This window comes from Schistocerca piceifrons, chromosome 1 (assembly GCF_021461385.2).
Source record: "Schistocerca piceifrons isolate TAMUIC-IGC-003096 chromosome 1, iqSchPice1.1, whole genome shotgun sequence".
Taxonomy (NCBI): domain Eukaryota; kingdom Metazoa; phylum Arthropoda; class Insecta; order Orthoptera; family Acrididae; genus Schistocerca; species Schistocerca piceifrons.
Window position 1 is genome coordinate 454421860 of NC_060138.1, and position 26913 is coordinate 454448772.

Consider the following 26913-nt stretch of genomic DNA (forward strand, 5'->3'; position numbering starts at 1 on the left):
CTGTGTACTTACAATGATGATTTTACAACAATATTTTCATTTTTTGACAATTTCACATCATTCCACATTTACCTTTGCTTATTTTAATTTAGGATTCTTTCTTTCTTACTTTGGGCTTTAGCAGTCACCCACAGGAATTTAAATACTACATTGCCAGAAAAAAATTAGTACACACTTTTAGAGGTTTTCAATTCACTCAGGATTTATTATTGCAACAGTATATGGAGCACATGAGTGACTGCCTTTACAGATCAGTAGCACAAGTCGTTCTGGGTACCAGGTATCAGCCCATGCTGAAACACCCATATTTGTATGCAGTGTAGCCTTCATGAGCAGCAACGCCGGCACTGACTGGCATCCAATCGATCACACAAATGGCAAATACCATCCTGGAATATGTTATGCCACACCTGCTCAACTTGTTAACACAGTTCTGTACGACTTGTTGGCTGATGAGTGACACAAGTCACTTCTCGTCCTATCATATCCGACATGTGCTCAATTGAAGACAAACCTGGAGATTGTGCTGTCCAGGGGAGCTGCTGCACGTCTTGCAGAACACACTGAGTGTCACTGGCAGTATGTGGGTGGGCATTATTCTGTTGGAACAACACATCACCTTCCTGTTGCAAAAATGGCAAAAGAGCAAGTCTAACAACAGTCGGTATGTATAGAGTGCTGGTTATCCTCCCCTCCAGAAGCATAAAAGGCTAAAGAGAGTTGTAGCTTATCGCACCTCAGACTATAAGACCTGGGGTGGGATCAGTGTGTCTTGGACGAGTGCACTCTATATGAGACAGTGCTCACCAGATCTTCGTTGTACATGCAGACGACCACCACTTATGTGCAGGCATAATCTACTTATCACTGAAGACCATGGTGTGCCATTCCATCTTCCAAGTGATTCTTTGACGGTACCAGTCAAGCCTTGCACATCGATACTGTGGCGTGAGTGGAGGACAGGCTATATGTGTGCTTGAACACAACCCCAGTGCTAATAACTGGTTCGCAACAATTCGTGTTGACATGTCCAGGCTCACAAGCCCGCTTATCTGAGTTGTGGTAACTGTATGATCTGCCACTGCTCCCTTAAAATACAACAATCCTGACGGGTGACTGTGCTGCGTGGATGTCCAGAAACTTGTCTACGGGTGTGACAATGTTCACATGACCACTGATACCAGCATTGTTACACAACTGATACAACACATCCAACACACAATAGTTCTCTGAAAGCACCACCCCACCACTCAAAAATGGTTCAAATGGCTCTGAGCACTAAGGGACTTAACTTCTGAGGTCATCAGTAACTTAGAACTAGTTAAATATAACTAACCTCAGGACATCACACACATCCATGCCCAAGGCAGGATTCAAACCTGCGACCATAGCTGTCGAGCGGTTCTAGATTGTAGCGCCTAGAACCCCACCACTCAGAAGGCCACAATTTGACCCCTTTTAATCTCACTCAACAGGCTGTTGGAAGCAAGAGTGCATCTCCGTGGTATGGTGCCTGCTTTCTTCACACATCTGCACTGCACTGAGCCTTCTGGCTGTGAGCATTCCTTGTGAAAAAGTAGACACAGAGAGTGCTCTTGTAGCTATGCCAATACACCATCTCTTGGTGAATAACACTGAATCCATTACCAGTACACCTACTATCCCCCAGATGGTGTATGCCGTTATCGAATAAAAATCGACATCATCTTTTCATGTGTACTAATTTTTTTTCTAGCAGTGTGATTAGTATGATCATTCTTTCAGAAATTTTAATTTCTTTTTCAAAATTAACGTATTTTTTTGAAAATTACATGAATTATGTGATTCTCCAGCCACAGTGGCAGGAGACAGTGGTAACATGGGTGTGAGTTGTGCCTATGTGAGGAACTGTACTTATCCTGCACGTCTTAACAAAGACGTAAATGATATGTTGACTGTCAAAAAGTTACAAAGAGTGATCACAATTGCAACAGCAAGGCTGTTCAGTCAGTGTGTGAGTCAGCCTCAGTTCAGTGGTAGTACAGGATCAGTTCAGTTTGTGTATTACAAAGAGTTATTATCAATAAATGAAGAATGTTAAAAAACTGAATTGTCACAGGAAATTTATCATAATCACAAAAGAATATGTTTTCACCTCAGGACTTCTGCAGCGAACAACCACGATTATTAAATATTTCCAACAGTCATTGTTACACTCAATTCAGTTAAGCAACCAATTATTCACGTATCATTTTCCTGTTCCATTTTTTTTATCGCTTTGAGAACCGTAATATTACTGTTGTTGTAGTCTTCAGTCCAAAGACTGGTTTGATGCAGCATTCCATGCTATTTTATTCTGTGCAACCATCTTCATTCTGAATAACTACTGCATATCCCTTCTTCTGATCAGGTTGTACCACAAATTTCCTTTCTCACCTATTCTATTCAAGGCCTCCTTGTAAGATATGTGATCCTCCCACCTAATCTTCAGCATTCTTCTGTACCACCACATTTCAAAAGCTTCTATTCTCTACTTGTCTAAAATGTTTATCATCCACGTTTCACTTCCATACACTGCTACACTCCATGCAAATACTTTCAGAAAAAGACTTCTCAACGCTTAAATCTATATTCGATGTTAACAAATTTCTATTCTCCAGAAACACTTTCCTTGCCATTTGTCAGTCTACATTTTATATCCACTCTTCTTTGGCCATCATTAGTTATTATACTGCCCAAAGAGAAAAATCCATCTATTACTTTAAGTGCCTTGCTTCTTAATGTAATCCCCACAGCATCATCTGATTTAATTTATCTTTGTTTTGCTTTTGTTGATGTTCATCATGCATCAACCTTTCAAGACACTGTCCATTCCATTCAACTGCCTTCCACGTCCTTTGCTGACTCTGATGGAATTACAATGTCATCGGCAAACCTCAAAATTTTTATTTCTTCTCCCTGAACTGCAACTCCTGCTTCAATTTTTTCTTCTGTTTCCTTTACTGCTTGCTCAATGTACAGATTGAAAACATTGGTGATAGGCCACCATCCTGCCTCACTCCCTTCTCAACCACTCTCCCTTTCATGCCCAAGCAACTCTAGTTACGGTACAAGTTGTAAATAGCCGTTCATACCCTGTATTTTATCCCTGCTACCTTCAAAATTTCAAAGACAGTGTTCCAGTCAACACTGTCAAAAGCTTTATCTAAGTCTGCAAATGCAATAAAAGTAGGTTTGCCTTTCCTTAACCTATCTTCTAAGGTAAGTTGTAGGGTCGGTATTGACTCACGTGTTCCTACATTCCTCTGGAATCCAAGCTGGTCTTCCCTGAGGTCGGTTTCTACCAGTTTTTCCATTCTTCTATGTAGAATTCATGTTAGTATTTTGCAAACATGGCTTATTAAATTAATATTTTGGTAATATTCACAGCATCAGCACCTGTTTTCTTTTGAAGTGGACTTACTACATTCTTCTTGATGTCTGAGGGTATTTCGCCTGTCTCTTACATCTCGCATACCAAATGGAATACCTTTGTTACTGCTGTCTCTACCAAGGCTGTCAGTAGGTTCTGATGGAATGTCGTCTACTCCAGGAGCCTTGTTTCGACTTAGGTCTTTCAGTGCTCTGTCAAATTCTTCTTGCAGTATCGATCCCCCACCTCATCTTCCTCTACATTCTCTTACATACCTGCAATATTGCCCTCACATTCACCTCCCTTGTATAGCCCCTCTGTATACTCCTTCCACCTCTCAGTTTTCCCTTCTTTGCTTAGGACTAGTTTTCCATCTAAACTCTGGATATTCATACATCTACTTCTCTTTTCTCCAAAGGCCTCTTTAATTTTCCTGTAAGCAGTATCCATCTTTCCCTTAGAGAAATATGCTCCCAAATCCTTACAGCTGTCCCTAGCAATTCCTACTTAGCCATTTTGCATTTCCTACCAATATCATTTTTTAGACATTTGTATTCCCTTTCGTTTGTTTCATATGCTGCAGTTTTATATGTTCTCCTTTCATCAGTTAAATTCAATATCTGCTGTTTTAACCAAGTATTTCTATTAGGTTTTGTCTTTTTACTTATTTGATCCTGTATTGCCTACCCAATTTCATCTCTCAAAGCTACCCATTCATCTACTGCTGTATTCCTTTCCCCTGTTCTAGTCAATCTTTGCCTAACGCTCCCTCTGAAGCTCTCAACAACCTCTGGTTCTTTCCACCTATCCAGTTTCCATCTCATTTATTTCCTACCTTTTTGCAATTTCTTCAGTTTTGATCTATAGTTCATAAACAGTAAACTGTGGTCAATGTCCACATCTATCACTGAAAATGTCTTACAACTTAAAATTGGGTTATGAAATCTCTGTCTTATGATTACACAATCAATCTGAAACTTTTTGGTGTCTCCAAGTCTCTTCCGTGTATACAACCAGCTCCCTCTTTCCTTCTTTTCCCCAGTTCATATTCACATAAAATGTTTACTTATCTTCCTTTTCCTATTGACGAATTCCAGTCCCCTATTACAATTAAATTTTTATCTCCTTTAACCACCTGAATAATTTCTTTGATCTCACTGTACATTTCTTCAATCTCTTCATCATCTGTAGAGCGATATGGTATCTAAACTTGTACTACTGTGATGGGTGTTGGCTTTGTGTTTGCCTTGGCTACAATAATGCATTCACTGTGCTGTCCCAGTAGCTTACCCACATTCACATTTTTTTATTCATTATTAAACATACTGCTGCATTATTCCAATTTGATTTTGTATTTATCACCCTGTATTTACCTTAGCAGAAGTCCTCATCCTCCTGCAGCTGAACTTCACTAATGCTCACCATATCTAACTTCAACCTATCCATTTCCTTTTTTAATGACAGCATTATGAAAAGGATAGATTGCTACTCACCATATAGTGGAGATGTTGAGTCGCAGACAGGCGCAACACAAAGACAGTTAAACAAGTAAGCTTTTGGTCATAAGGCTTTCTTCTGAATCAGACAACATGCACACGCACATTCCAGCAAACACAACTCATGTGCATGCCCCCCCCCCCCCCCCCCACATGACCACTGCCTCTGGCTGCCAAGGCCAAACGTGTAAATGTGCATGTATATGTTGTCCAATTCAGAAGAAGGTCTTTTGTCCGAAAGCTTACTTGTTTAGCAGTCCTTTTGTTAGGACTGTCAATGACTCAACATCTGCACTATATAATGAGTAGCAGTTCCTCCTTTTCATAAAATTGTTATTATTCCATTCTGGATTTTCCATTGTTCGATTTTGCTTAATGGCATTTCCTCAACCCAGTGCTGTTTTCCTTTGTTACTATTTTCGAACGCATTACTAAACTCAGTGTCCATCCTTTTCTTTCTCTCTTTTCCTGTGTTATACATCTCCCTTTTTAAATATTTAATATTATGTTGTGGATATTCCAAATAATTAATTCTTGAACTAAAATTTTTACTTGATTTTCATCTAGACTGTGAGCACCTGTGTTACATCGTAGAACTTTGCAGGTGGTACCACAATGTTTTATCTGATGGCCAGCGGCAGTGAGAAGATGGAATCCACATTGTTAAGAGCCTCATTGCACTTAAAAAATCATTGAAATGAAAAGCTTTGTAATTGTAATTAACACAATGAAAATGTTTAATCTCACTTAATAGTTGGTTGGCAGTGGAAGTGATCCATTCACACTGATATTTGTGTTGTACATAGCCTAATACATAAATTAACTCATCTCTCTGCGATTTAACAACAATTACATTTACTGAATGCAAATTTTATTCACAGAAACCAATCAACATAAGAGCATCTCATAACTGAATGATAGTCCTTTTTGATTTCATAATTATGAAGTTTTACTCTGCAAGTGAAAATAAGTAACACTGAAACAGTATGCTGTTCTCTAATTATGATGTTGAGATAAACCAGCAAATTTATGATAAAAAATACTTTACCATTAAAAGAAAGGTAATAATAATACTACTACGAAATAAGGATAAATTCAGATATGTGGTGTTTCACTGAGTTTCCTAAGACGTCAAATGCAGAAGAATTAATAAAACTAAAGTAGAAACGTTAACACCAAAACTTTAAAAAAATTGAAATTTCATGTGAAAGTTTTCAATGCATACGTCTTTCGTATACCTAAGCAAACGACAATACCTCTGAATTGTTTTGTGCAAATTTTAGTCATCAATCACCTTCAAAGAAGCAATGATTTCCATTAACTTTGATGAATTCTGTTAACTTTGACCAAAATCAGTTGCAGTTGAAAAAAACCGCCACATAGCAGGATACTTCGATTAATCAATGACCGCAATAGATTTTGCATGAACATTTAGCTGTGTATAAGAACTTTTGCTGACAGATTCCACACAATTGAATTGAAGCTTTAACAACAGTTCATGCCATCTGGTGTACGGAAATTCTCATAAAATTAAGCCAACGAATGCAGAATCCTTTGGGTGTATTCATATGACCTGGAAACTAAGTAACAATCAACTGTTTGAATGTTCAAAGATGAACTGAAACCAAAAATTGAATTGTTCATGAAAATGATTGCTTATTTGTTTGGATAGACCGCATATATCAGGAGTGTAGCTTAAGAGTTTTGAAGAAAAGTTAATGCTGAATGGCACACAACAATTTGTTTGACACAAATCATAAATGAAATCAAGAAAAACAACTGAAAATGTTGCATCATGACAATGCCAGCTTTCATACAGCACCTCAAACAATTGTGACAAATGGATTTTCCATTGTTGAACTTAAAACAATAGATCATTTAATGGAAAAAGGCAACATAAAATCCATGCTTCATTGCAAGTAATCACCCAATTTATTACCTAATGACTTCTTTTTCCATTATGTCACTGAAGTAATGCATGGACATAGATTATCATCACATTAGCAATATGCTGAATGCCACCAAATCCATGTTTTTATGTACTGAACATGTTTCCAGAATTGGTTAGATGCATGCAAAAGTGTAAAAATTTTAATTACAAATATTTTGAGGAATGATCATGTGTACTAAACATTTTGAGAAACGATGTGTACTAAACAAATATTTCTGTGCCATATGGATTCTTCCCATCAACACCAACTTCTCTGAAATGTGCAGATGGGAACTCTCACTGAACAAATGCTCCATTCCTGTATCTTCCCTGGCCTCAACCTCCATTAGTCTCTGTTCTTCACCTGCTTCCCCCTTCCCTGTTCCCATTTCCGCCTCACACACACCATCTATCCTCCACTTACCTGCAGTCATTTCCCTCTTTTTCAATTTCCCCCCCCCCCCCCCCCCACTTCCCCCACTCCGACCAGCAAAACTCTCCCAACACTGCACCTAACAGCCCACCATCCTATACCTGCCATGCCCCTGTGTTATTCCACAAGCACCACTACAGCATCTTTCCCACCACTATCCTGCTACCTCTCCCTCTCCCCAGTACCCACCACAACTGAGATCACTACTCGCCCCAGTGGGGACACAGAGCACTGCATACCAACAGTCTAATTTTAAATGCACCTTCAGTCGCAACAAATTTTGTATTTGTCTATGGAGAAGAAGTACATGAATCTGACTTTTGCTATTAACATTAGGACTGTTAAAATGATCTAAGTCTAGTAAACACTTCATTCTCCTACAAGAATAATAAGAATCATCTGGTTACTGAAGTGCAAATATTTGGCACGGAAGAGAGAGAAAGAGGAAGAAGACAAATATGACAATGAGCTCCGATGTTTAAGATGCGTAAAAGTTTAAATCAGTTACAAACCTAAAAATCTGCCACTTTTCTGTGATTTGAGCAGCCAGTCTGGTGACACAATTGGTTTCCCTTGCCCCATAACACACAAAAATTTGTAAGTTCGGCGTACTTTATCAGTCACAAGGACATTACAATCTTCAGGTTTCTCCATTATCTTCCCACCTGAAACAGAAATAGCCAAATTTTTCCTCTTTCTTCATTACAGAAAAGTGAATGTTCACAGATACATTAAAGCTCACAATAACATAAAAATAACAACTTATCTTTTAATTAAAAGTAGTAAACAGGTCACCTTCATTCCACCCCTTATATTTCTCTTACCTAGATTCTGGACTGTAGTCTGGAGCCTAGGATCATTCAGGCCCGTAAACAGAACTTGACGAGTTGTTTTTGTAGGGCGTGCTGACAGACGATGAGATGCTCTAGGTGACTTCTCATTGTTTTCCTTGAAATTACGATTTTAAAATGTATGCAAGTGACTGAGAACTCAAAAATAAAGTAAATTGGATAGGTAAAAAAATCTATTCACCAAGCAGCGGCAGGATAAAACACATATAACATTTAAGGAAATACGTAAGCTTTTGGAGCCAGGAGCTCTTTCCTCCGGCAGAAGGGTTGAAGGGAAAGGAAGAGGGATGAAGGAAAAGGACTGCCAAGGTTTAGGAAATGGGGTGAGTTGCAGAAAAGTCACCCAGAGCCCTGGATCACATGAGACTTACCAGACGAGAGTTTAATGTTGGTGGAAGATAGGGCAATAAGCAAAACAGACTTTACTGATAAAACATCATGCAAGAGTTAATAAGAGCGGAAAGCTAAGTGCATTACACGCAGTAGACATATGATGGGGGGAGGGGGGGAGAGGAATAGAAGATATAGAAAACTACACGGCAGAAAATAAAGGAATAGTTACTGAAATGAAATGTTGAGACCGAAGAAATTAATGTTAGGACATGTTGTAATGCCAGTTCCCACCTGCACAGCTCTGAGAAACTGGTGGCAGGGGGGAAGAATCCAGATGATATATTGTGGTGAAATAGACACTGAGATGAAGTCTTTCAGGTTGGTTTGTGTTGTGTGGGGATTTATTATACTTTACCTCATGTTCCAAACACTTAAATACGTTGCTACCTGAACACCCCTTTTATATAAAATGAATGTTGCTTACTGAATATTCGGTCGCTGTAAAGTATTATTAATCTGGGTCAAGCTACTCTGTGCCCTGAATCTGTGTGCCTTCTTCCTCTAACTGGGCTCAGACTTCGCGTCCTTAAAGGCTGCAGATAAAGCTGCTGAAAATTAACTTCTCTTTCTCCTTCTCTCGACCATATAAATAAGAAGTGAGATGCAATTCACCTTCTTAAATTATCTTCAAAATTACAACTCAATACCTGACAAATGATGACAGCTACCAACTTGTACACTGTCTCTCTGTACTATGTACATAACAGATCTGATATTCAACTTGTTAATTAACAATTTCAATACATTTATTATCTTTGACATTTTATGTTCTTAGATTTCATGGAGCTCTTTCTTAAATACTGCACACTCCAAGGAACACATATCTCCACCTCAGCAGTTACCCACTTCTATACAGTCACTGGATTGTAAGCTCTGGTATCAGCACCTATGATTTAAAACACCTCCCCAACAGTGGGGTGCTCACCACTAATCGACTACTCTGTCACGAACATCTTTTCTCTGACATATACATTTAAGGACGTGATACATTTCATTCAAGGAATGGGATGTATCACTACACAGATCATGATTGTCATATTTTAGAGCAATCTCTGCAACAAGACATTGTGTATTGAAAGTATACACACTTTGTCTGCATCCACTCATCCTAAGTTAGTCATGAGGCACCTCACATGTTTACCACTTATAATGCACTTAGCCTTCTGCTCATACTAACTCATGCACAATGTTTTGTCAGTAATGTCTGTCTTACTTATTAACCTATCTTCCATATTTAAGCTCTCAGGTTTTCAAATCTCGTCCGGTGCAGTCCCTAACATCCAGTCCTTTACTCTCATCCTATCCGGGAGGTCTCCCCTGAGCCCGTGTGACTTTTCTGTAACTTCCCCTATTTCCTAAACCTTGCCATTCCTTTCCATTCATCCCCCTTCCTTCCCCTTCAGCCCTCCTGCCAGAAGAAGTAAAAATTGATTATTTTCAAAAATAAAGTATTCATCTCATGAATCAACATAATGTGCCATAACATTATAGTGTTAGAACTTTGCCTCAAAATCAGAAATTGAATTGGATGATATACGAGAAAACAATATGCATCATTACTGACACCTTGCACCAAAAATAATCTCTCAACAATTACACCCATTTTTCAAAATTTTTTCCATGGAGGTGCAAAATGTAACAAAAAACAAAAGCCAGCAGACCTAATTATAACCAACAGAAAACATTGCATATAGCTAATAATAAATAAAATAAGTCATCATCATTATCTACATTCATGGATTTAGATCGAGGAACCCATTCCGGTTTCAAGCTCCATCATATCCTGGACCGACTTCTGATGAGTATCCCTTTGGATATATATTGCAAAACTTTTTTTGCATTCTGTTTATATATTCCTTTCATTTCTGCATAAAACAAATAACTTACAAAATTACTGGCAACATTCCAAGTAGATGAACTGAAAAATTTCAAGATAAGGCTGGCAACAGATATGTGTCACATATTATTTGCTCACATATAGCGTACAAAATTAAGATTATTATCATTATGTTGTTATTGTAACTATGATTACTAAAATGGAAAGGGCATTTGCACTGAATAAAAGAATCTAGGTGGTCAGTAAAGTGGAAGATCAGGAGCTACCAACATTTGTTTCTGACAAACAACATGTACAGGAATGCTGAGTTGAGGTTAGTTTAACAAGTGCTTTGCTTATATAAATAAATGAACAATGTTAAAAACCTACTAAAGATACAATAAATGTTGCACAGTAGGAATAATGTAAAACAAGTAACTGCAACATGCATGCATAAAATAAAACCAGAAGTATGTCTCCTGCCATCATTTTTTAAGGCTGCATACATGTCTAGATCAGTGCAGTATTTCTTATTTGAATCTGTGTGAATCAATACCAAATTTGTGACCTACCCCATGAACCAAGAACCATGTCGTGGTGGGGAGGCTTGCATGCCTCAATAAGACAAGACATCCGTACTGCTGGTACAACTACATAGGAGGTGTATCTGTGGGCTGGCCAGTGTAACAAATACTTCCTAAAGAAAGGCAATGGCCTTTTCAATTTTCAGCATGACTGACTGATCTGATCTTTTTAGGCAACATTGCCTTGCTTTGTTGATACTGAAGCATGGATGAAGCAAGGGGAAACTGTAGCTGCTACATTTTCTGAGGACATGCAGCTCTACAACATTGTTTAATGATGGCATCCTCCAGCATAAAATATCGTTTCAGATCTCTGGGCAGGGACTACTCAGTGGGGCACAGTCACGGAAGAAGCTTTATCTCACAATGGTCCTATTTTCTGCCTGCTGTTCCCTTACCTCTGACCTACTCTGTCTCTTCTAGCTCCATTTCCTCCCTCCCATCCCATCCCACTGTTTCGCAAAACAAAAGAAGTTCTGTTTCCAAAATCTAGAAATTCTCGCTCTTCCCATTTGTGTCTGTCTGTTGTCATTTGGTAAACAGAAATCACTTTATCTATACCTCATGGCAGTTTCATTTTGGTCATTTTTCTTGTGCATATTTAAATTTTCCAGTTGATTAACTTACTTTTCTTGCCCATAACTTACTTTTTTTGCCCATGCTAGCGAATAACTCAAATACGCTTATTTCAGTGTTTCAACATTAAAAGAGTTAAGTGAAATAATGAACTTACCACAGAGTTATCAGAGGGGTCTTTATGCTGCGCAGATTTCACCTGTTCACTCGATGACAAAGGTAGTGACGTCTTTGTCTTCTTAACAGGGCTGTCACACTTAGCTGTTTTTCCATGTTCAGAAACAAATTTCTCCTGCCCAGCACTGGGATTTGGAAGTTCATTTTCATTGACAGCATGGGTTTTCTCACTAACAGTTCTTCGCTTCCTGGTTGTTGCTGGGACATTTTTGTACTCCCGTGATTTTGGTGAATCTGTTTTTGTAATGTCTGGAACACTTTTCAATTGTTCTGTGCCTGTCTTTCTACCTCGAGGCATCTTGACACTTTTAACAGCATGTTCTTCACTTCTACAACAATTTTCTTCCAACGTGTCTTTATTCAGTGACTCACTGTCTTCTACGCTAGACTGAGTCACTTTTCGTTTCTTCTTTGGTGGTTGAGCCTCTTTTACTTCATCTGTATCCAAGGGAATATTATGGTTGTCAATGGGGCTAACAGAGCTTAGACTTGTACGTTTCGAATTATGACTTCTACGTGAGCTTATTTCATCCTGTTTCCTTTTGGAAGTTCTCCTCTCCGCTCTTGAATTTTCTTCAACATTCTCTGGAACCACGCCAGTACTCCCCTTTTCGCCAATCTCTGGAAATGGTACCCTATTTTTCTGAGATTCTTCTTGATGATCAAATAGTCTAACACATGATTCATCATCTTCATTACTATTTATTTTCCCTGTAACACGTTTGCTTGTTACCTGCTTGTGGTTTCTGGATTTGACACTGCCTTCCGATATATCTGCTCTACTATCAAGTTTTGATTTTCTAGTTTTAGGTCCAATGTTTTCAACTTCTAGAGAATTTTCATCTGAGCTATTTCGTTTATCACTAATCGGATTTCCCAATTGCGTTGCACGTGATTTTTTAACATTTTGCAATAGATCTCCTCTTTGAAACCTATTTTCCTCTGATATATTACTAACAGATGTAATTCTGCTTCTTCTTGTGCGTCCTGATGCCTGTTTGCTTTCTTCCAATGGCTCCTTAAACTTAGAAGCACTTCTGGATTCTGATTGTTGGAAATCAACTGACACTGAACTGTAGCTGTCATTTTTATCACAATTTGTTGTTTGTTCTTGATTTGACTCTTCAGAATTCTTTTCTGGCTGGTTGTCGTTTGGAACAGATGGCTTGCTATCTTCTGTACCAATATTTTTAAGAGAACGCTTCTTACTACTACCTTTAATTTCCAAGTCAGATACAGTGTTACATTCCGCAGTTATAACAGCTTTTTTAAGCTGAGAATGTCTTTTTCCTGGAGCTTTTCCTGTACTGTTTTCAGGTACTGAATCAAGGAATTTATTCTGAGAGGTTCTTCGGTGAGATGTTTCATTAGCAGCACTTTCTACTATCTTTTTATGTCCTGGGGATGTATTGTCAGTTGTTTCTGTGAGCTTCCACGTTTTCTTCTTTTCTCTGACTGATCTTCTACTTCCTGAGTTTTTGCTATCAGGTAAATTATTAATATTTTGTGCACTCACTTCAGCAGACAAAGAATCTATATCAGCAGACTGAATAGCATCTAAGTTATGGCTCTCTTTTATATGTTCATCTTTCCATTGTCTCTTAACTTTTCTTTTCCCACTAGAATTTGCTTCCAAGTCACGTACCAAATTATTGGAAGCAGATACTGGAGTTTCAGACAGAAATATAATATTTTCTGATACTCGTGACTCCTGAATTGTATCAAGTTTTCTTTCACCAGCTGCTTTACTTTTTCTTTTTCTTGGAATTACAGGACTAGAAAAATTGTTTCCCATATTACCACTGCTATCATGAGAAGTGATTTTCACAGTTGCTTTACTTTCTAATTCCTTTAGTGCAGCTAAAACTTCTTGTGATTGGGGCAGATGTAGCTCCACTTCCAGTGAACCTTCATCTTCTTCTCTACATACAGTAGTGCTACTTACAATATTTTTCAAACGAATGCCTGCAGTACTGGATTCATCACCTTGCTTGGCAGTATTTCTTGTATGTTTTTCTGACTCACAATCTGGGACTTCCTTGTGGACTAAGTCTTTCGAAAATATTTTAATAACCTCCTCATCTTCCCCAGATAAAGAATTATCTTGGCCATCCATTCCTCCCTTTGTAGACAGCTGCAAATTTGCTGCCTTTTTGTCACACTCACTCAGTGAGTCCAGTTTCCTCCCAGATTCTGTTTTCTGTGGAAAATCCTGTGTGTCAACTGAGAAGATATCCTTTTCGTATTTATTGTAAACAGCTGGCTGCTGATCAGCCAGAACAGAATCATTTTTTTCAGTCAAACTTGCATCCAGTTTCTGAGTGGGGCAAGAAAATATATCACCAGTATCATGGGTCTCTCTAATATGTGCAATATCATTCACATCTGAAGAACCCTCTATTACATTTTCAGAAACTAGTACACTTGGACTAGCATTTCCAGGTTTGTTTTCACAAGTTTTCTTACTTGCTCCCTTTGGCAATCTTCTTACATCAGTTTCCTGTACAGGACATTTTTGTTTATCTGTCGTTTTATCTTTTGTACTTGATCCACAAAACTTCTGTGTTGGTTGAGAAAACAGTTCTTGTAGGTCTGTTCCCTTCTGCAAACTTATTTTGGACCTGTTACACACTGCACTTCTATTGCCCTGGAAACATTGTTCTTCATTCCATTCCCCTAATCTCTGGGTGGGTTGTGAGTAAATGTCACTACAGACATCTAGTCCAGTAGCTACTTTCACTACAATGCTCTGCAACGATTCCTTCATTGATTCTGGTGGTCCTTTGCTTTTATCTTCAGCAACTAATTTTGGATGTTCCTCACATTCTCCTTTCTCACTGTGAGCTTTAGTTTTGTCTGTCTTATTAGCTTCGCTCAAATCACAGAAATTCTCTATTTTCTGAGTTGGAGCATTAAATAATTCATCATCATTCACATCTGACTGTATTCTGTTCTTTTCATTTTTCTGGTTCTCTGACATATCTTCTGCACTTGTGATTTCCTCAACAACTGACTTTCTTCCACCGTGACCTCTGACAAGCATATCTCTTTCAGGTGTCTCAGCAATTTCGATTTCAGTAGCCATTCTCCTGCTTTCCTGTGTTCCTGGACAAATTACATCTTCTAGAGTAGTGTCAGAGAGCTCCGTTTCCATTTCATTTATCTGTTCACTTTGTTTGCATACAGTTAGTTCCACTTGTTTACGCAAAGTGAACAATTTTGGAGGCTGACACACTGTTTCACTTTGGGGGATATTTAGAAGACTGTCATGGTCTTTTTTGCCGTCAATACTCACAAATTTTTGAGTTGGAGCACCACATAGTTCTTCCAGATCATTTTCATCTGTCTTATCTGAAGATAGCTTCCCTTTATTAGCACAATATTTCTGAGTTGGTGCACAGAAAAGATCTTCAGGATCAGTTTCATCACCAGATGCAACTTCCTTATTTGAAAAGTCTGACTCTTGCTTCTTTTTATTTTCTTGTAGCGCTACAGTTGACACAGCATTCTCAGTGAAACTTTTTGAAAAGTTACTTTGGACAAAATTTTCTTCCACTCTCTGTTCATTAGTTGAGGTGTCTTGCATTAAACGAACACTAGTATTTTCCGCTTCCTTATCTTCTACAACTGATTTATCTAAACCTTTCAATTTGTCTGCGCCATGTGAAACTGTCTGTCTACTAATTACTGTGTCACCCATTTTTTTTGTTCCCAAATTATTTTTTGACGCTGGAAATTGTTGCGTCTGTGCACAAAAAATATCTTCTGGGTCAGTTTCATCTCCTGAAGATAAATCAAGTGCGAATGACTTTTCAGCACATGGTGCATCATCTTGTACAGCTGTATGTGCCAGAGTAGATCCTGATTGCTGGCAATCAGATTTTTTTTTCTGCTCTTGCTGGTTGCAGGTGAGCTCACTGCCCTCAGCCTCTCCTTTCCCTGCATCTTTAATTTCACCTGATCCAGAAACAGACATCTGGAACATATCCTCATCACCCTCCAGTAATGAACGATCATAAGACTGATCGTTGAGAACAGTACCGCTCTCACTTTCATTAGTAGTTGATCTATTTGTGTCATTTGAAAGCAAGGGAGAAACACTTGTTTTCAGAACAGAAGTAGTGAGAGAAGTCACAATTTTTCCCGACTCATTTAAGGTATCACGTTCAAAATCTTCACACTGTGTCGGTGCATCATAAATATTATCTGCAAAAATATTGTTTGTTACAGTGGGTTTTAGTTTTCCATCTTCATAATGGCACTCCATCTGGGTATCCAAATCATTTACAGTGTCTTCCAGGTCTTCAGTAGGTGTGCTTCTACTGTCATCCACAGCTGATAAGAGAGAGAGAGAAAAAAATATTGCTCATTGTTAAATATATTGCTCATAATCAAATATGATGAAACAAAGATTTTTTTATACAACTAGTTCTAAAAGTCTGTCTAATTTTTACACTGAACAACTTACATAAAGTTTGTGACATTTCATTTCAAGAACTGTTGAGAGAGACAACTCAGAGAAGAAACCACATGTATTATTGTGGTTCAAATAGTATAATTGCAATGATCGAGCATAAATTAACAATAGAACAACTTACAACTCATGTGGTAGTATGTTTAGCTTTAAGTTTTCTAGACATAACAAGTATTCCATGAGACAGTTGAAACAGCTATTAGCAAAACAAAACATTACAACTTGGACAAAGCCACGGATACTTTTAAAAAAATGTATTTAAAGCCTTCCATCAAAATATCAAAAGCATCATTAATAAAAATGATGAACTCATTTCCTTACAGGAAAATGAAGGGATACACAGAATTTCAGCAGACTAATTTTGCATATCAGAACATTACATGGAAATATCTAAAATTGAACAGATTCATCTTGATGGATATAAGTTACTATCATAATAGTGTAGAACCAATAGGAAGAAATGGAGCAGCTGAGCAGGGTGATCCCGAACTCTCAGACAAAAGTTTAGAGGTTGTTCTGGAATATTTTCTGAGTATTGTGACAGAAGGAACTTCTTGTTTCCTGTGGTTTATTACAAAGTAGCAGCATTTCATTTGATTTCTTACACCCTATATCATAGTTTTTGTACTGAACTTTAAATATCACACAACAGTGCAAATGTCAGTGGTATGCATAGTGTGTCTTGTTTGGAAATAAACTTGTTCCTCTAACTCGTGGCACTTCCTGCCGACAACATTAACGCCTACTTCACTCTTTGCTCTACAGTTTCCATTCAGAAATGCCCCATTCTGTCTTGGGTTTGTTTTTCTGTCAGTGCAACTGGTACATTAACAAGAAAACTATATTTTTGCTCTGTATGGCACCGCTGGACACCACAGGTCCATTACACCAAAATATTAAGACAATATACCTGAACAACTTGCAAAATTTTGTTGGTGGAATTGGGATCACCATGTACGTGCAAAAAATGGAGTTAAATCCCGGGCCGTTCAGGTAAATGAATATTGTGATGGACAGCTTTTCATTGCTGTACCACAATAGTGGATCATGAACGACACAAGCTTGAAGAACTGGCAGTTTACAGGCCACCAAAAGGAAGTATCTTACACTTCTTAAAGCAGCTGGAAACAGTTTTAATAATGCTATGTAGATTTAAAAGGAGAATCATTGTTTGTATATAGTTTAGAATTGATTTTCTGTCTGGCAATTTTCACCAACATTACCTACTGTTGTTTATGCCCAGTTTGGCATTATTTTTCACAGTAAAATTTCCTATGACAATTGAAGGATATAGTACAATAGCCACAGACAATTCGTTTTAAGACTAGTTTTCCATAAATTAGCTGATAACCAACAGTCAATACTTTACCTGACCATGTTGATCAAATGTTAACAATAAAGTATACTGGCCAGTTAGGTACAGATCATAGAAGAAATGTATTACATTGAAGAATTATAAGCAATGGTTTGATCATAGTATTTAAAGAGAAATTACAGAAGGAATACTGGGAGTAAGTTAACAAAACTCTCACTGTCCATCAAAAACTTAACTCATTCTTGAACATATTCCTAGAGCATCTTGGATATTTGTTTTCTCCTAAAATAAATAAGGCTAGAATCGAACAGAAGCCAGATTCTCACGCAGCAGCACCACAGGAGAGCACAACATTCATTTGAGTAGTACTTTACAAACTTCTAAATAGAAATGACTGACTGTGATTTACTTGTATGCTTTGTAGCCTAATTCCGAAATTTCTTGTGCGTTTGTGTATTTACTACACATAGTCCGGTATTTTAACAACACTGTAGTGCTGAGTTCGACTGTCTTGGTAAGGATATGGACATTAATTGTTGTGATCAGATGCAGGCTGAGTTAGTGACCCTACACTCACAGCTACAGGCAGTGCCAGATTCGGTCATGCAGCTTGAGGCTGTAGCCAATGGGCCTCACTGTGCGGGGAAGGTTGTGAGGATCCAAGCGACATCCAGCATATTCCATGTGTTCCCCCAGTTGGTTTTCTAATGTAGCAATCTGAGTAGGATTTTATAACATAACTCTGAACATTATGGAGGACCTTGAAGAAAATTATCTATTGACACATGGTCAGCACAGATTCAAATAATATTGTTCTTGTGAAACACAACTAGTTATTTATTCACACACAGTAATGAGTACTAGCCACTGGGTATCTCAAACAGATTCCATATATCTAGATTTCTAGAAGCCTTTTGACTCTGTTTCTCACAAGCAGCCTCTAATCAAATCACATGTCTACAGAGTATCATCTCGTTTGTGTGACTGGATTCCCTGTCAGAAAGGTAACAGTTCAAAGTAACTGACAGAAAATAACTGAGTAGACAGAACTGAAATATGGTGTTTCCCTAGGAAGTGTTGCAGGCCTTCCGTTGTTCCTGATTTAAGAACAATATGAGCAGCCCTCTTAATGCTGTTTGCAGATGATGCTGTCATTTACCATCTAGTAAAGTCAACAGAAAATCAAAACCAGTTGACTCTAAACAAAAAAAAGTGTGAGGTCATCCACATGAGTACTAAGAGGGATCTGTTATATTTTGGTTTCTTGATACATAACACCAATCTGAAGGCTGTCAATTCAATTGCATACCTAGGGATTATATTATGAAAAGGAAAGATGCTACTCACCATAAAGTGGAGACGCTGAGTCGCAGAGAGGCACAACAAAAAGACAGTCACAAATAAAGTTTTCAACCATTAAGGCCTTCGTCAACACACACACACACACACACACACACACACACACTCTCTCTCTCTCTCTCTCTCTCTCTCTCTCTCTCTCTCTCTCTCTCTCTCTCTCTCTGCAGCAGTCTCAGGCAACTGAACTGAAAGTGTGCTTTCAGGCCTTAATGGCCGAAAACTTTGTTTGTGACAGTCTTTTTGTTGTGCCTATCTGTGATTCAGCATCTCTGCTATATGCTAAGTAGGAACTTTCCTTTTCATAATATTGTTACATTCCACCCTGGATTTCCCATTGTTTGATACCTAGGGATTACTATTATGAACAATTTAAATTGGAATGATCACATACAAAGAGTTGTGGGGAGATCAAAGACTGTTTTATTGGAGAGCACTTAGAATATGCAACAGATCTACCAAAAGGTATTTTAATATACTGCTGTGTGGTACTGGATCTTTATCAGATACGAGTTCAAAGAAAGGCAACTTGTTTTGTATTATCATTAACTGGAGAGAGAGTGTCAGAGATATGATACGCGAATTGGAGTATCAGTCGTTAAAACAAAAGCATTTATCATTACGGCAAGATCTTTTTATTAAATTTCAATCACCAACATCCTTGTCCAAATGTGAGAATATTTTGTTCACACTTATCTACAAAGTAAGAAATGATTGTTGTAATAAAATAAGAGAGATCAGAGCTTGCACAGAAAGATTTACGCGTTTGTTTTTCCCATGTGCTGTTTGGCAGTGGAACAGTAGAGAAATAGTCTGAAGATGGTTTGATGAGCCCTCTGCCAGTCACTTAAATGTAAAATCCTCCATTCTGTTACTAAAAAAAAGAAACTTGTACTGTGTTTAAAATGAAACATTCCCACAATCAAGTAAAAAATACTTAAATATTATTAAACAAGAAATAAACAAAAATAACGACTCAAAGAAAAACGAAACTAAACAAAATAGCTCTTGCAAAAATGGTAACACTTCCAAATCACTGATCATCAAATCCACTGATTACTTTCTCACAGTGCAGTAAACACTGTACCATCCTAATAAGTACAGGTGCATCAGACTTATTCATACCAACATGGCATGCACCATCAAAAGACATTAATTCTAAAAATACAACTACTTTGGAGATTACAATATTTATAAGATTACTAAAAAGTAATAAATTAATTATGGTGTTTAATGAAAAATATTAAAATCTCGTGCTGGCCTAAGCTACCTCAGTCATCAAAATATTACTCATGCCATTTTTCCTGACAGACAAATACACCAATCTATAACACTGGAGCTAAGCAAAATCATTCCTAATTAAAGACCTCTTTCATTCCTTCCTGTCTTTTCAAAAGTGTTTCAGAAAGTTGATTATGACAACATACTGATTCATTTAACTGAGCATAACTGGTTGTATGCTTTTCATGCTGCCTTCTGGAACAGTTCTCCACAAAGAAAACGACACAAGACTTCGTGTAAATGAATAGTTGGAAGAGAAAAAGCAAGAAAAATTATCTTATTGTTCTGTGAACTTGTCAAGGCCTTTGATTGTGTGCAAAATAAAGTATTGTGGCACTAATGACATCCCAACTTCACAGTGGGATGGAGTCTTACCTTCGTTACAGAAGTCAGACGGTTTCGTTAGCAGACTGTGTCTCAGGTATCAACTACTTCGCAACAGGGGTGACACGACACGTAGGGTCCCACAAGGATCATAAATGGGCCCAATTTTGTTATTGTTGTTGTTGTTGCTGCTGCTACTACTACTGTGGTCTTCAGCTGAAGACTGGTTTTATGCAGCTCTCCTCATTATTATTTTTCGAGGCTTTACATCTCTGTGTAATTATTGCGACATACAACCACTCAAAGCTGCTAACTATACTCATGCATTGGTCTCCCTCTATAATTCTTACTCCCCGCCCCAAATTTCCCATTATTACCATTGTGATGATTCCTTCATTTCTCAAGATGTGCCCTATCAACTGATCCTTCCTTTTACCCAAGTTGTGACACATATTTCTTTTCTCCTCTATCGATTCAGTACCTTCTCATCAGTTATCCAATTTACCCATCTATTTTTCATCATTATTCTACACCACCACGATCCAATCTCCTTTTGTCGAACTGTTTATCATCCATGTTTCACTTCCATACAAAGCTACACTCCAGACTGCGAGCTACCATCCAAGATTACAATATAATTAAACTATCCTCTGGAATATGTCTGAATTGGAATGCAAACACACTACTGTTAATGGTCTACTTTGTCTAGGAGGTTGGCTGTATCCACTACTTTCAGTTCATTAATAAACCAACTGCACCTAATTTCCTTAAAATGTACAATAAATAAATTGTGAAGTAGCAAATTACCATCAATAGCTGAGATGAATTGTTTGTAATTAAACCACCTTTCAAACACCTTTCACTGGTGCCAACTGTGAACCAGAACTGGTATTATTAGTAGAAGTCCTTTACCAGGAGGGTTTAAAACAGAATATTTAATCTGTTGAGCTACCAATGTACACCAATACAGTGTAGATAACACTGAAAATTTTCTGAGTTCCAAGCACTGATGCTCAAAGTAAATCACTGCTCTGCTAACATAGAATTAATACAATTCTAGACAGTTCCTTGAATAAAAAGGTATTTCCAAACTGTGGCTAACACAAATACTTGCACGTACCAGTTAATCCACCAGCCACAAATAAATATGAGTTCCGACTGTGGCTAATTAGCAGAAAATTCAAATACTCCACCAGCATCCACAATTGGAAATGTTCTAAGTTCTCATAAACGCAATAAAAACCTCAGCAAAATCTGAAAAATCGTCAAATCGATTCACAGTCCAAATTGGGGATTTTTTATAAGTGGTGAGGATACAGCGATGATTTATTGTAAATTTCAACTAAAACAGTTCACCAATTTGCTGCTCAGACAAACACATGTCCTGCTTCTGGTATGGCTGAAAACTTAGTCCCCAATCCAGCATCTGGTTGGTTCTTACATACCCCCACAGTGGACTTCCTGAACTACCTGTCACCTGGCTCAAATTTGCAGTTTATATATCCTTTGTGCTAGCTAAAATTGTAATGGAAGATGCACACTTCCATGCTGATTAGAGATTTTACAGGAAGTCGTGTGATACATAGTTCACCCACAATTAATGAAATACAAATCATGTATTCCATTGCTTTACTAATTATAAATAGTGCATTAAATTTATTACTGACAAAGTGGAATATTTTCCTAGTAGAAAATTACCTCCCCTTTCTGCTGGTGCTGTCAATATTCTCATAACTTTAGTAGAATTTAAATTACAGGTGATTTTAATAACTAAAACCTTAATTGCCTGAAAATATCCTAATAAATCACTTATCTGCCGGAAGTTCCATTTATCTGATGACCGCCTGCCCGGGATATTGCAGGTCAGCCATGGAAGCCACGTCTGCCTTTTGACTGGGTCCCACGGTGGGTTTTAGACTGAAGGCCGTACAGACATGCGCGCCTTGTTGGCCAGTGTCATTCTAGTAGTGAAACAGGCATCACGAGTGTAACAGTGGAGTTTGCGAATGCAACAATGGCAAGAGCGAATTATTCACTTCCACAACAAGTGTTTATTTATGATCCGTATGTGCATACAAAATCTGCTCGTACTGTTTGGAGATTCTCTGAACAGGAGTTTCCAGGTGTGAGTTCTGAGTCATGATGCAGTTCACAAATTAGTGAGCAAATTTCGTGAAGCAGGAAGTGTTCAAAACAAGAAGTTTAAATGATGATGTACAGTGCTCACAGAAGTTCGTCTTGATGACAGCACATACCGCCTGGACAATTCCCCTAAAAAGTCTCTTAGACGTCTTTCGCAGCAAACACACACATCATGCACCTCTGTGAAAAGAGATGCTAAGTTACTTGGGCTAAGGCCCTATAACGTATCAGTAGTACAAGAACTTCGACCTGGTGATTCTGCGCACAAGATTAAGTTTTGTGAATGGGTTTTAAAACAAGTGCATTACGGATCCTTACCTCACACTGTTTTCAGACAAGGCTTGGTTCCATTTACACGGGCATGTTAATTCCCAAAACTGTCGACACTGGAGCACAGATAGAGTTGTTGTGGTTCATGATGAACCCCTTCACAATCAGAAAATAAGGGTGTGGTGCACAGTTAGTGGTGACAGAATAATAGGCCCTTATTTTTAATGACACAGTACAAGTGAAAGATATGCGCAAAACATTTTGCAATCGTTTTTTAATGAACTGACTGAAAGAGAAGGAAGCTTCGCATTTTTTCAACAGGATTCAGCAAGGGCTCATACGGCCAATGTTTCTTTGCATGCAATTCATGATGTGTTCAATGAAGGGGTCCATTGAAGGATGAAGTGTACACAACAAGTCCTCACACGATAGAGGAACTCAAGGATAATATCTGTGAATCAATTAATTCAAGATCTCAAATAGAATTAATCGTGTGATTAATAATGTCTTGAGCAGAAGTCAGAAATGTGTGGAAAATAATGGCAGGCAGTTCCAGCATCTCCTTGCATGACATGGGTGAGTACAAAATTTAATTGCTTATATTTTAAATGTAGTCATGTCGTATCGCAGCAGTAGACGGGCGACACTGTAGTGTTTCGAGAATTCCCGCGTAACTTGGTGACCTGTGTGATAGGACAGAAGAGAACAGGAATTTTGAGACAAAAACATGATAAGAAGATATTATGTGTTGCCATAGCAACCGAGTATAACAAGGCGAGAGAACCATTATGAGAAACTGGACTAAACCTAAAAATCAAATGGAGAAAATTAGTAAATGCAACTAAAGGGAAGACGTAAGAAAGTCATAACGTTATACGAAAAGAGAGAAGATGTCGACATATTAGACTAAGAAGAGATACGCCAAGAACAATTCGACTAAGAAGATCCAGTGTGGGGAGTAGATAGCTCTCACACGCATCATGAGGACGCAGACACGGGAAACAACATCCATGCTGCCGGCACCAGTTGCTGTTCATCGATGCTGACCTACTTCCACATCCGCTCACCGATGTCAACGCGGAAACCTACATCCAATGCCACCAGTACCAGTTGCTGCTCACCGGTGCTGATTCCACATCCACTCGCCGATGCAGCCTAAACTCTACGCCGGGTGAGCATAAAACAGTACTTTATTGTTTGAGTGTAAAGTTGGATAAACTACTGAGTGAATTTTATTCGTGTAGTTGTTACACTTAAGAGTGAAGTTTTTAAATGCTTACTAGGTCTAAAGCTCATAAGAATATGGATAACGTGAAACAAATCGAAGAACCACAAGAACCAGCTATGGCTATGAGGGTCAGCACAGAAATGCCAGACTGGACTGAGTTAGCAAATTTAATCAAAGCACAAAGTGCAGCTTCAAATGCTCAAATTGTGGCTTTAAGTGAAAACTAGAAGCTCAGAGTTTACAATAAATGAAACTTAAAATTCTAGATTAAATGCTCAGGATGAAACTCTAAGGAAAGAAATAGGTTTGGTACATTCTAGTTTAAATGCTCAAAGTGAAGTTCTAAATGTCCAGAGTGAAACCTTGAATAGTCAAGCAACAAATATAGGTTTACTAAAGACTGAATTTGACACACTAAATAGTAAAGTTGAAAATTTGAAATTAGATTTAAAGAATGAAGTAACTAGCTCTTTGAACATTCACGTAAATCAGCTGTTCACTGACTTTAGTCAGAAACAGAACGATCAAATTCAGGACTTGATAAAAAAGTTAGAATTTGATATTGAAGATAAATGTAATAATGTGGAATCTGAACTTAGTGGAAAGTTAGGATCATTTGAAAATGTATGTAATGTTAAGTTTGATGCTGTGAAGCAGAGACTGCATACTTTACAAGGGAGCATCGATAAGAATAGCAAATTAATACCAATTTTCCAATCGCAAATTACAGGCATGAATACAAAAGTAGATACTGAGTAAAGAAACTTCAGAGAGAAACTAGCGAACTCCGACATTACAGGGTTATTACAAATGATTGAAGCGATTTCACAGCTCTACAATAACTTTATTATTTGAGATATTTTCACAATGCTTTGCACACACATACAAAAACTCAAAAAGTTTTTTTAGGCATTCACAAATGTTCGATATGTGCCCCTTTAGTGATTCGGCAGACATCAAGCCGATAATCAAGTTCCTCCCACACTCGGCGCAGCATGTCCCCATCAATGAGTTCAAAAGCATTGTTGATGCGAGCTCGCAGTTCTGGCACGTTTCTTGGTAGAGGAGGTTTAAACACTGAATCTTTCACATAACCCCACAGAAAGAAATCCCATGGGGTTAAGTTGGGAGAGCGTGGAGGCCATGACATGAATTGCTGATCATGATCTCCATCACGACCGAGCCATCGGTTTTCCAATCTCCTGTTTAAGAAATGCTGAACATTATGATGGAAGTGCGGTGGAGCACCATCCTGTTGAAAGATGAAGTCGGCGCTGTCGGTCTCTAGTTGTGGCATGAGCCAATTTTCCAGCATGTCCAGATACACGTGTCCTGTAACGTTTTTTTCGCAGAAGAAAAAGGGGCCGTAAACTTTAAACTGTGAGATTGCACAAAACACGTTAACTTTTGGTGAATTGCGAATCTGCTGCACAAATGCGTGAGGATTCTCTACCGCCCAGATTCGCACATTGTGTCTGTTCACTTCACCATTAAGAAAAAATATTGCTTCATCACTGAAAACAAGTTTCGCACTGAACGCATCCTCTTCCATGAGCTGTTGCAACCGCGCCGAAAATTCAAAGCATTTGACTTTGTCATCGGGTGTCAGGGCTTGTAGCAATTGTAAACGGTAAGGCTTCTGCTTTAGCCTTTTCCGTAAGATTTTCCAAACCGTCGGCTGTGGTACGTTTAGCTCCCTGCTTGCTTTATTCGGCGACTTCCGCGGGCTACGCGTGAAACTTGCCCACACGCGTTCAACCGTTTCTTCGCTCACTGCGGGCCGACCCGTTGATTTCCCCTTACAGAGGCATCCAGAAGCTTTAAACTGCACATACCATCGCCGAATGGAGTTAGCAGTTGGTGGATCTTTGTTGAACTTCGTCCTGAAGTGTCGTTGCACTGTTATGACTGACTGATGTGAGTGCATTTCAAGCACGACATACGCTTTCTCGGCTCCTGTCGCCATTTTGTCTCACTGCGCTCTTGAGCGCTCTGGCGGCAGAAACCTGAAGTGCGGCTTCAGCCGAACAAAACTTTATGAGTTTTTCTACGTATCTGTAGTGTGTCGTGACCATATGTCAATTAATGGAGCTACAGTGAATTTATGAATTCGCTTCAATCATTTGTAATAGCCTTGTATAAATATAAATAGTTTGGAGGAACAGGTGGAAGAACTTATAGATCGAAAAGTTTCCGAGAAAGTAACATCTGGGAACGTATATCCTATTTTATCTTCTGAACTTAATGATACCAAGAGAGAGATGGATGACCTATGGAGAGAATTCAAACTGATCTGAGATAAAGTAGACGACTTCTCCTAACATGGTATTGACTAGTGAAGTGATGACTGATCTACAATGGGGGACCAATTCAGGATTATCCAGGAAATTCCCTAAGTTTAAGCCAGGCAAGGATGTACACCCAACACATTTCTTGTAAAGATTTAACCAAGTTGGGAAAATTTTATAAAGATTTAATTTGCTGTGGGTTATCTTCTAGGAGAAGCCTCCGAATGGGGAACCTTAGATATTGAGAACTTTTCCTCTTGGGAAGATTGTCAAAAGAAGTTTAAAGAGAAGTATTAGTCTGCAAGTGCCAAGTAAAAACTAATATCACATCTGTGGGACCCGGAATACTACAATAATACTCAGGGTACCGTGAGAAAGTATTTCAACTGGCATCTAACATGGGCGAAATACTTAGATAAACCAATGGGAGAAGAAAGGTTAGTGAGAATTTTAATGAGACGAATACCCATTTATGCGAGGAAAGATATCTTATGTAGCGGTTGGAAAACAGGAGAAGAATTACTGTCCTTTGTAGATACACTGGATGCATTAAATAAGGACCGCAATGAAAACTTGCACCAAAGTGAT

At 38.3% G+C, this 26913-nt stretch overlaps 1 protein-coding gene across 3 annotated transcripts in view; it reads right to left on the reverse strand.

The window, feature by feature from the left end:
- Positions 1–26913, reverse strand: part of LOC124792386 — a 94685-nt gene that overhangs the window by 12858 nt on the left and 54914 nt on the right. For all 3 annotated transcript variants that reach the window (XM_047257939.1, XM_047257936.1, XM_047257937.1), the window contains exons 7-9: positions 11628–15982; positions 8075–8198; positions 7763–7915 (exon numbers count right to left, since the gene is read on the reverse strand). In XM_047257939.1, coding sequence (XP_047113895.1) covers positions 7763–7915; positions 8075–8198; positions 11628–15982 — 4632 coding nt within the window. The remainder of the gene's footprint in view (positions 1–7762; positions 7916–8074; positions 8199–11627; positions 15983–26913) is intronic.